This window comes from Carya illinoinensis, chromosome 15 (genome assembly GCF_018687715.1).
Source record: "Carya illinoinensis cultivar Pawnee chromosome 15, C.illinoinensisPawnee_v1, whole genome shotgun sequence".
Taxonomy (NCBI): Eukaryota; Viridiplantae; Streptophyta; class Magnoliopsida; order Fagales; family Juglandaceae; genus Carya; species Carya illinoinensis.
Window position 1 is genome coordinate 32,122,434 of NC_056766.1, and position 11,053 is coordinate 32,133,486.

General features: G+C 35.3%; 1 protein-coding gene across 1 annotated transcript; it reads right to left on the reverse strand.

Moving 5' to 3' along the window:
* Window positions 1-1,973: 1,973 nt before the first annotated feature.
* LOC122297606 (calcium sensing receptor, chloroplastic) lies at window positions 1,974-5,525 on the reverse strand. Its single transcript, XM_043107714.1, has 6 exons — window positions 5,149-5,525; window positions 4,555-4,800; window positions 3,453-3,645; window positions 3,153-3,294; window positions 2,515-2,646; window positions 1,974-2,360 (listed from the first exon to the last, which is right to left on the reverse strand). The coding sequence occupies exons 1-6, from the start codon at window positions 5,368-5,370 to the stop codon at window positions 2,120-2,122; spliced, it is 1,176 nt and encodes a 391-aa protein (XP_042963648.1). The 5' UTR covers window positions 5,371-5,525; the 3' UTR covers window positions 1,974-2,119.
* Between the last annotated feature and the right edge of the window lie 5,528 nt (window positions 5,526-11,053).

The following is an 11,053-nucleotide window of genomic DNA, read 5'->3' on the forward strand; positions in this document are numbered from 1 at the left end:
TCCAAATATCATACTCTTTCCTTCCAAAGGATGACTAAGCTTTCATGTGGCACTTTCACATTGGGACACAAGAAGAGTCGTCCACGACTGAAAAACTGAGATTAGGATGGATGATGGTTATTGTAGAAAGTTTTGTCATAAGATTTTAAGGGCATTAGCAATAGTTTATGTATCTTTATCTTTAAAATCACATCTTTTGAAGATTGATTTTGAAGATGAAGAAAAATTCCTACATTAAATTATGTATTTTTTGATCAAATAATAATAAAATATTATTATAATTTTTTTCTCCTAAAATCTGAATATTCAGCTCCACGGCAGCACCATTCAAACCCACGACAGCTCCACAGCAGCTCCACGGCAGCACCATTCAGCTCCTCGACAGCTCCACAGCAACAACCACAAGTACATAACCAGAAAAAATCCAAATAAAAAAAAAAAATCCTCCAACCCACATCTAGAGGCATGTAAATCCGAGAGAAAAAACCCAAATCAGAAAAAAATCCTCCAACCCAAAACCGAGAGAAAACCGTGAAGAGCAGAGCCGTGAGCGAGAGAAGAGACCGCCGTTGATGAAGAAACCACTAGAAAATTGTGGGCGTCCAAGAGAGAAAACAGAGCAACGAGAGACAGAAGGGTGAAATGGGTGTCGAAGAGAAGAAGAGAGAGCTGTTCGGATGGAGAGAGAAGAAGAGAAGAAGAGAGAGCCGTTCAGGGATGGAGAGTGTTCGGCGATGGAGAGTCGAAAAAGCGTTCGGCGATGGAGAGAAAAGAGAAGGAGGGAGATGGAGGCATTCGGGGATGGAGAAAGAAGAGGAGAAGAGAGAGAGAGCAGAAGAAAAAAGAAAAGAGAGAAAAAAAAGAAAAGAGAAAGCCGTTCGGGATGGAGAGAAAAAAATAATAAAAATATTGTTTGAAGAATGAAAATGTGTTCTTCATGTTTGAATAAAGACTGTAGCTAGTTATTTATAATTTTAAAGATGAATAAACCAATATGGTTGATTTTAAGACCATATTCTTCAAATTTAAAAATAAAAATGAAGATGAAGAAGTCTTTCTGAAGCTCTAAGAGAAGTTTGAAGGGTTCATAAATTTTGAGATTTTTTACAAAACTATCTAATAAAAGCGTGGGGAATCAATCTTCCCCCGTCCTTGCTTGGGTGAGGGGTGAGTTCGGCCCTGAGCCCAGCCTTGCCCTCTTTCGGAAGTCGAAGGACTAATTGGCCTCTCATGCTATCTCCTCACTGCCCATCATTTGATATCTGGTATCATAGAGAGAGAGAGAGAGAGAGAGTAGCAACCAAACAAAGTGCCTCAAAAGGTGCGACGTGGGGAGGAGGGACTTACATTTAAAAACTCCCAAAAACGACATCGTATTATTAAAAGAATTTTATTTTTTTAAATCTATATAATATATATTATATTAATATATAAGTGGGTTGGACAAACCAATGAAACCTAGACAAGCCCAAGGACCATCCCAGCACCCGCCCCTGACATTTTCATTGGGCGAGCGCCCGGCATTCCTCAATATTACCATCATCCATAAAATTTATAATTTTCAAAACAATAGATTGTTTTGCTTATGATGAGCAACATCATCCACCCTTGTGTTAAATGACCATAAATTTAAAATTATTTTAGAGATTAAAAAAATTAAAAACACTTCGTCTTCTTTTATCTAGAATATTATGTCTTCATTCCTTTTATACATAATATGTGAAGTAATCCTGTTTGGCCATGTCAACCATTTATGTATTAAATGACCATTAATTTTAAATAATTTTTAAAAATCATGAAATTTTAAATGTTAATAAAGTCATGGGGTTTCCCTTTCCAAAAGCTTTCAGAGTCATTTGAATTGAGTATTTCAAGAGATTTGTGCTTAAAAGATGCAGTATTCATGAAATGTTTCTCATCTGTTGGCAAAAAGAAGCTGAGCCTATCAGCATGGCAGGTTATGAAATGGAATATGACCAAACAACAAACAATTAATAGATTGACATTGATCAAAGAATTACAAGAAATTATTCCAGAGAAGTCTAACCTAAACCATTTATGCATATCAGGATAATTTTTATACCAAGGATGCTTGAAAAAAGGAACAAAAATAAATTTGTCAATCGGCTCCGGGAAGTAGTTTTCTCTTATTTGAGCCGGTTGTGCCAAAACGTCTGATGGCAGCAGGGATAACCCGGGATGGCGAGATGACCTCCACAAAAGAGAAGTTATATGAATCTGTTCCTAACTGACTCTGTAACCATCCTCTACTTCCAGAAAACCCACCAGCTACAACCCAGCAGTTCTTAAAACCAAGGGTTGTTAGTGCTTTTGCAACTGTTTTTGCTGCGTCACAGTACCTGAATATGTCGAAAACCAAACATAAATGTAATCCTTACAAAAAGTTTTTTGAAAGGGTTGGGGGGCAGTCCATTTTATAGAAACTCAAGTGCTGAATCTGGAATTCAGAGCTGTGTATAACTTTATAAGAAATACGCAGGGAGAACAACTCACGAGTCCAAGATCACAATGTTGGAACCTTTGTTAATTTTCTTGAGGTAAGAAATCTTTAAAGCAGCCATCTCTGCTTCCACTTTCTTTACATTTCTGACAAGACCTCTTAGCTTGCTTGGTAATTCCTCCAAACTGAGACATTAAAGACAATACAATACTAGATACTTAGAGGTGGCCAAGTCCTGAATGGATGTCTTCCATGATCACGTTAAACCCAATAAACCTTATATGTTTTTCTTATACACACTTCAGCCCAAATGCACTTCACTAGTCAATTTTGCTTCAAAAATCCTAACCTTAAGGGGAGAAAAAAAAAAAAAAAAAAAACAAAATAAGGATAACCATATTTAACATCTTGTCTATCATCCTTTGTACATGATAAAGAAATATTAAACAAGAGGTTCAGAAACATGTATTTTAGTAGCCCTCTTTGGTAACCCAGAGGATGAAGACAACTGACAGAAACTATGATGTCGGTTTAAACATCTATGGTTAGTTGAGGAAACTACTGATGAGGCAGTGGCCATACTTACAAGCAAGAGAAGCAATACAGAGCATACCAATAATTTTGTTTCAAGAAAAGGAAGGCATAGGATATACTGGTGTTATAAATATACCGAAGCCATAGTATCACTTACGGGATTGCAATCAATCTGTTCTTAGCATTAGAGGGTAGGCGAGGAATACCAGCCTTGTCCTTGTCTTTCTCAGATCTAATATCAATCATAAGGTGGCTTTGTGTAGAAATTAGATCAAGAGCTTGAGCAGGAGTAAGCTCACCTACAGGGTAACAGAGTAATAAAATCTTAGATCCACTTCACAAGATTAGCTTGGTGTGACATAAATCTGAAAAGAACAAAACTAGAAGAAATTAATAAAACAAAATGAAGCAACTTTATTTCAGAAAACAACTTTATATCAGAAAACAATAAACTCACCTTTATAACCACGAAGGCTATAAGAGACGGTAGACCAGATGGGAGGAACAAGGAAGTAAGCAAGAAATAATGCTCCAGCAGTTCCTACAATCACAATAGGCTCTGCAGACGAGATGGTTTCAACAGTTGATGAAGCTATAGGCTTGGCCGCTTCAATTACCTTTGTGGTCTGCTGTGCTACATCTACGACCGTCTGCAACAAAGAGATAATCATGCTCAAAGCTAATATCCATTTTTAAACAATCCGCCACAATGTCAGAGATCAGTGAATTTTACTTTGAGATTAGTGTCAGCTACAAGGTATGTGGATGCCTTATTTAAGTCAATAGATTTTTTATTTTTATTTTTGATGGATCCTAAGTTGATAGAGTTATATATAAGATCTGAACGCCCAAAGTTAGTTGTTTAAAATGGGACATTTATCAAAAGCGACCAACATGAGATGGAGACCAGTTAACTTTAGCAAAAAAAAATACTGCACTTATTTCTTCAAAAAGAAATGTTAAGGATTATGAATTGAACAAGCTAATGCTGCAAAGAGCAAGAAAGCCTCATTTCAGAACCAGGCTACTATGCTTATTGGCTCCAAATAACTTCCTGATACATGGACCTGCTAGAATACCTTAATGAAGTAATTGCATTATAAAAAAAATTAAAAATTAAAAAAAGAAAAAAAAAAAAAGCGAAAATTATAAAGAAATGATTACTCTACATCCATCATTTTCATTTAAATGTCAAAATCAAGGGCCCTGATGAGGCCAGGCTCAGCACACTACAACTTTTCAATATCCACATCGCATTCAACATTGAAACAAATATAAACTAAATTATCATAAAGATGGAATGCATTTCACCCTTCATTGTAAAGACACATTTCAATAACCAAATAAATTTTCCACTACATTCATTACACAAACTAGTATTTCAAGAACCGGATCAAATGTTCTTGAAAACTCAAGCAGCTCCCAACAGATTAAGTTTATTATTTTGTTAATTCCAAGCAATGTGCGCTTTGATATGCTCACATGGAGTATATGTAAGCTATTGCAATATAATCTGCAGAGTTAACGAAAATGCAATTGAACAAATAAAGAGAAGAAACCTTAGCAGCAGTCAGAGCAGGCTCCGTATCGAAGCCAGAGCTTTGAATTGCTTCTTGGGCCTTCTTTGAAGCCTCAGAAATTGCCGGGGAAGTGACGTTCAAGGCCTCTTCTCCTGCCTGCTTAACAATGGGCAATGCCACTTCGATGCCCGGCTTCAAAGCATTTCCGACAACTTCAAAAATCTGCTTTGTGGTATCCAAGAAACTCGAACCCACTTCCTGAACCTTTTCAATTGTTTTCTCCACCTATTAATTTAGAAAACACAAACAATTTCAAGGGCTGGGTAGGAACCCAAATTTGAATAACGTCCCTAAGGCTTAATTTGGTCAGCATTTTCGAATCACTTTCTTTGGTTTTGAAATTAACAAATTTCTTTTGTTTATGCTAAGAATTAAACGAGTAATGGATGAAACAAGAGAAAACTACTGAGCAGTTTTCTGGTGGGTAATTCGAGGATAATTTTAATGTTGTGACCACCCATCGAAAGCTTTCATCTCGAAAGCAAGAAAAGAACAAAGAATCCCTTATAAATAGGCAAACTTGCTGTAAATTTACTTCAGCAACAGCATGGAAAAAGAAAGAAATGAGCTTACTTCGGTGAGAGAAGAGACTATCTGGTCCTTTGGGAGACTGAGAGCCTTTGCTTCACGGGGAGGAGTGAAGAGAGCCAAAAGTGATATGGTGGTTGATGTAGGTAAAGATACAGAAATTGGTCTGAAATGTGGTCTGGAAGAAGGTATGGGTTTGGAAGATAGCGAGGAAGAAGAGGGAAGGGAAGGCCTCGGGGTGGCTGAAGCTCGGATGGCCAACTCCATAGCGATTTGCGCCACCGCTCACCCTCAGTCAAGAGAGTATGGGTGCGTAAGACTCAGTATATTTCCATGCTAAAGGATCAAAAGAGGATTGTGTGATCGGGAATCAGTGGACGAAAAGAGGTACTTTTGGCCAAATAACAAACAAAACCAAACCATGTTCTGGACTTCTCGGTACACGACGTCCCAACGTTACATAACTTGGTCCTTGTTTGAGGTTGCAAGATCGAATCCTAGAGTGTCTTTTGTATTAGAGCACTCCAATTATTTTTGTATTATATAAAAATATAAATTATTTAAAGAATTGTCCTAAAAAGAAATTTCATCCAACTATGTAAAAAGAATTATAAAATATAATTAATTATAGTAACCAGCTACATATAATGGGTATTGTTTAACCTATCAAATTTTTTTTTTATTATTTTTATTTCATTTACTCTCTCATTTTCTTTTACTTTGATTTTTATCATGTAAACAAATTCTTTTTAGTATTCATTATTTAAAACACATATATTTCATTTTCTTCTGAAAAATATATTGGGAATATTTTCAATACCAAATTTTTTTCAAATTTTGATTTTATTTTTAATTTTTATTTGGCTTATATAAATTTTTTTTTACGTGTATAGGATTGAATTATTTTACATTATATATTAAAAAAATTATAAATATAAAAAAATATATAGATATTGTAAATTTATTAATAGAAAGAAAATATTTAAAATGAATAAAAAAATATTATTTAAATAATATAAAAAATATATATAAATATACGGTATATTATAAAAATCATTATGTAAAATAGAAAAAATGAAATTTAGTGATATATTTTAAAAGATAAGATAAAAAAAACTGTTGAGAGTGCTAAATAATGATCTATAGAGTTTTAATAAAATTATGTTCGGATGTGAAATTTTTTTAAGAAGATTGAGAGGTAATATAATAAGAGTGGCTCTACAGCCACACATGGGGTCGGGATCCCAACAATGTAAATTTTATTTTATTTTTATGTATTTTTTTAATATTTTTAAAAAATACAACATCATTAAAAAAATAATTTCTTAATTACTAAGTTAAAAAAATTGTCGAGATCTCCGTGTATGGCTTTAGCATTTCTAATATAATAATTAATATTAAAAAATCTATTCAAATTATATATATATATATATAAAATATTTCAAATCACTCAATCATCCCGTCCCATGGTTGCCAGGGTGACCACTACTAATTGACTCACTAATCGACTCAAATTAGTCGTTGGTGGTGGCAACCGCCATTAGGTGGCTACTTTGCATTTTTTTAGTTTTAAGTTATTGTATAAAATTATTTTGAAGAGGGTATTTTGAGTATTGGGTGTCTCAAAAGAATTTTGAAGAGTTTAATATTGTAGATGTGAGGAGGGAAAAAATATTTGGGCCCAAGTCCAGCCCACCAAGTCACTAGGGAACAAGAGGTGGACAAGGGAGGAAGGGAGGGTAGGAGGTAATGTGGGTGTTAGGGGGTAAGAGGTAGGGGGAAGGAGGCATGGGGTTAGGGAGTAGAGTGGGCTCTCAAGGGTCAGGAAGTAGGGAGGGCTTTCAGGGGGAATGGGAGAAGCGGGGCTCTGTCGGGCACGCAAAGTAGGCCCTATCTCACAACTGCAGGGTGCACGCGGGAAAAGCAATAAGATAAATAGGGGGTCCAGACAATTTCCAGGGGGAATCTTCTTCTTCTTCTTCTTCGACTCCTCCTTTAACCTTTGACAGAGGGCTATAGCATAGGTGTTCTTATCCAGCAAATACACCCGAGACCACTATTCTACATTAAGAAATGAGAGACCATAAGAGATTCTAAACAAGAATATTATAGTGAATTTCTCATCCTCAAACAACCGTGGACGTATGTATTATGCCAAACCACGTAAATCCATGTGTTCATCTCTTTTTATTTCTCTGAACTAGTTTCCTTTCACTTCCATGGATGTATGTGCCGACACCATATGACCACTCAGATCGTTATCAGGGGCACCAAACTACACTAATCGAGACCCGAATCTTCATGGTGGGTTGGGAATGACTCTTTCTCCCCTTTTGGCCTATTGTGCAATTTTTAGAACATTAACAATGGTACCATCTATGGAATCTGATCACTTTCTAAACCAGAGGTGGGAGAAGGATAACTTTCCAATGCATTGAGTAATCTCCAACTGAACTAGTGAAACTTCCCCTAGATAAGTACACCCAGCTTCTCTACTCTTATTTTTACTAATGAAATAGAAAAAATCAGGCTCAACCATAATGGCTTGCACATGGCACTTGCGACTCAAGTGACCAACCCACTCATCTTCCCGACCCGGGAATGTAGTTTAGGCTCGGGACACATTCACTAAGAGGCAGGTACTTGTATACTTAAGTGCACAGTACCACACGAAACAAATCCATGCAAGGCACGGACACAGTATGAAGGGGGGGGGGGGCACTGTGCACTTAACCATGCACTCATGTCAGCTGTGCATGGCATGAACAATGCACCTAGAGGCTCGTGGCGCCTTTGCCGCAAGCCTAGTTTACCTGTTGGCATCCACCATGTGAACCACTGGCGGTTCTGGCTCTCCTGCTGCAGCCCCTTTCATGGGGCCTTGAATAGTGACCACCCCATGTGCACGGTGAGTTGAATAGTGACCACCCCATGTGCACCTCACCGTGCACACGGAGGAATGGCAGAGCCCAGCCACAAAGCAAACTAGAAGGGCATTGGCGAAGACCTCTATGGACCACTTGCATTGTCTGGCTGTGCCGGTGGTATCCCAGACATTTGCAGTTGACATGCAGTGGCCAACGACCATGGACTCAGGAACACATCACTTTGCCCATGGCAAAAGGCTCACGGCCTCTCACCACGAGCCTAACTAACTTGCCGGCGATCACCACAAGATCGTTAGCAGTTTCTGTCTCAACCGCCACGACCCTTTCAAAGAGGTCCGTTGATTGCCCACCCCATGTGCACCTCGCTATGCACACAAGGCCATGGCTTGCCCCAACTGTGTCGTGAAGGGAGGAAGGGCACTAGCAACCACCTTGGGGTCCACTGATGTCGTCTGCGTAAGGCTGGCTGATCCATAAGGCGAGTTAGGCGGTTGACTAAGGCCCCGCAGTGAAAAAAGCTCATAAAATACTAAAAAGTTAGTTATTAAAAAAATTTAAAAAAAACTTATCTAAGCTAAACAAGGTGAAAAAAAAATAATTTCAGCTCTATGGTTTAAAAAAAAAATAGGCAGATAAACTCTGTAAGTTCACTTGGGAAAGCCAAAAGTCACAATAAATTAAGAAAAAAACGTTGCAATCACTGTAAAAAAATAATAAAAAAAAACAATTAGAACATATAAAAACTTACTTTCCATACCTCAAACGGCTGAAAGTTATAAATTTGATTTCATCTCTCTTGTGCTCTAGACTCCATTCTCTAATCTCAAACTCTCTTATATTCATATTGCTCGTATTTGGCATTGGCCGGCTCTCCGATCGCTGCATCGCACTTGTAAGACGTTGAACAGTTGTCTCTGCTGTGCTGTGGACATGTAGTCGACGAAGGTCACGAAGCCGAAGGTAATAATCTGAAAATGTTGCTTTATACAAGTACTAAACAGTAAATTTTTATAGTTATAAAGAAGACATGTTTGTGTCACTGTGTGGATCAGCCAACCTATCTTCAAGGCTTCAAGTCTCATCAACGTCCTTTCATTTTATTTTTTGTCTTTTTTCTTCAACATTTCAAGTTTTCAACAAAAGCTTTTAACAATGGAAATTTGAAATTACATGGCCCAAGGCCATCTATTCCTAGACTCTTTTTTAATTTTTTTTTTTCAATTTCTCTAATCAAATGTTAATTTATTTATTTGATTTTGATTATTAGTATTAATAAATTTTATTTTATTATACAGATTAATAGTTTTATATAAGAGTGGAGCTCATTTGTTATATTAAAGTGAAGCCCATTTGTTAAATCAGGTTCAATTGTTTTATGTTAATATTTATTTTATTCTAGAATATTCATAAGCATTGTAGAATTTATATAGTAGATATTGTTCTTTTTTACTATAAAATATGTCTAATAGAAAATATGCATCTGGATATGAAAAATTAAAAAAAAAAAAAAGATAAGAATAGAAAAATTGATTGAATCCCAAAAAGGATTTTTAAATAAATTTGTTACTAGCAATAAACAAAATATAACAGAAAATTTAGGTGAAACATTTATAGATGATCAAGAAATATACCCAAAAGGATCAAAAGATAACATAATAAATCAAGAAATACAACAAAAAAGATATGTGAATAATGAAACAATCCAACCAAAGGGATCTGAGGATAGTGCTCAAACATGTACTGCTACTGTTCTTGCAGGAGAATTTGTGAAAAGCATAGAAGAAAATAAAAATACCGAGGATATATCTAATTATATTCCTTCAAATATTTATGACCCTGCTCAATGGGAACACGTTGATATAAAATTAAGAGATTTATTAGTAAAAAATAATCCAATTAAATATAGCAATATAAATTTTTCTAAGGATGAGAACTCTAGACATTTTTCTACTACATATTATATACGAAACTTATCAAATGGGGAGAAACATGATAGAAAATTGTTAGTGTATTCAAAAGACTTGAATAGAGTATTCTGCTTTTGTTGCAAGTTGTTTAATTCAAAACTTAGTATAACTCAACTAGCTAATAAAGGAACCGATGACTGCAAAAATCTTAGTGCTAAGCATAAAATTTATTAAACAACCAATGAACATATTACTAACATGACTACTTGGCTTGATTTAGAAATGAGATTATTAAGAAATAAAACAATTGATAAAAAGTTCAAGAACAAATTAACAAATAAAACGATCATTGAAAAAAATAATTACTGAGAATTATTGCAGTAGTAAAAACCCTTGGTAAAAATAATTTACCATTTCGAGGACAAAATGAAAAGATCTACCAAGAAAATAATGAAAATTTTTTAAGTTTGATTGAGATGATTTCTGTGTTTGATCTAGCAAGTCATCAAGAACAAATGTCTCTCCTACTAAGATGTGTTAATATTTCAACAAGCCCAATAAAAATAGAAGAACATTCTCTAGAATTTATTAAAATAGATGATACTAGTGGAAAATGTATTTTCAGTGAATTATTAGATGCAAGAAAAAATCTTGATCTTGATATTAATAATGTTCGAGGACAATGTTATGATAATGGGTCTAATATGAAAGGCAAAAAGTAAGGGGTGCAAAGAAGATTGCTTAATATAAAGCCCAAAGCATTTTACACGTAATGTGGTTGTCATAATCTTAATCTTGTTATACGTGACATGGCTAATTCTTGTCCTAAAGCTATTTCATTTTTTGAAATAGTCCAACGTATTTATTCTTTATTTTTTTCATCAACAAAGTGATGGAAAATTTTGCAAGATAATGTGTCGATTCTAACTCTTAAGCCACTCTCACAAACACATTGGGAAAGTCGAATTGAAAGCGTCAAAGTAATAAAATTTCAAATTCTACAAATAAGAGAAGTTTTATTACAACTAGCAAAAACGACTGAAGATCCTAAAATAAAAAGTGAAGCTAATTGTTTAGTAGCATATGAAATTGAGAATTTTGAATTCATATTATGCATGACCATATGGTATGATATATTATTTGCAGTCAATACTG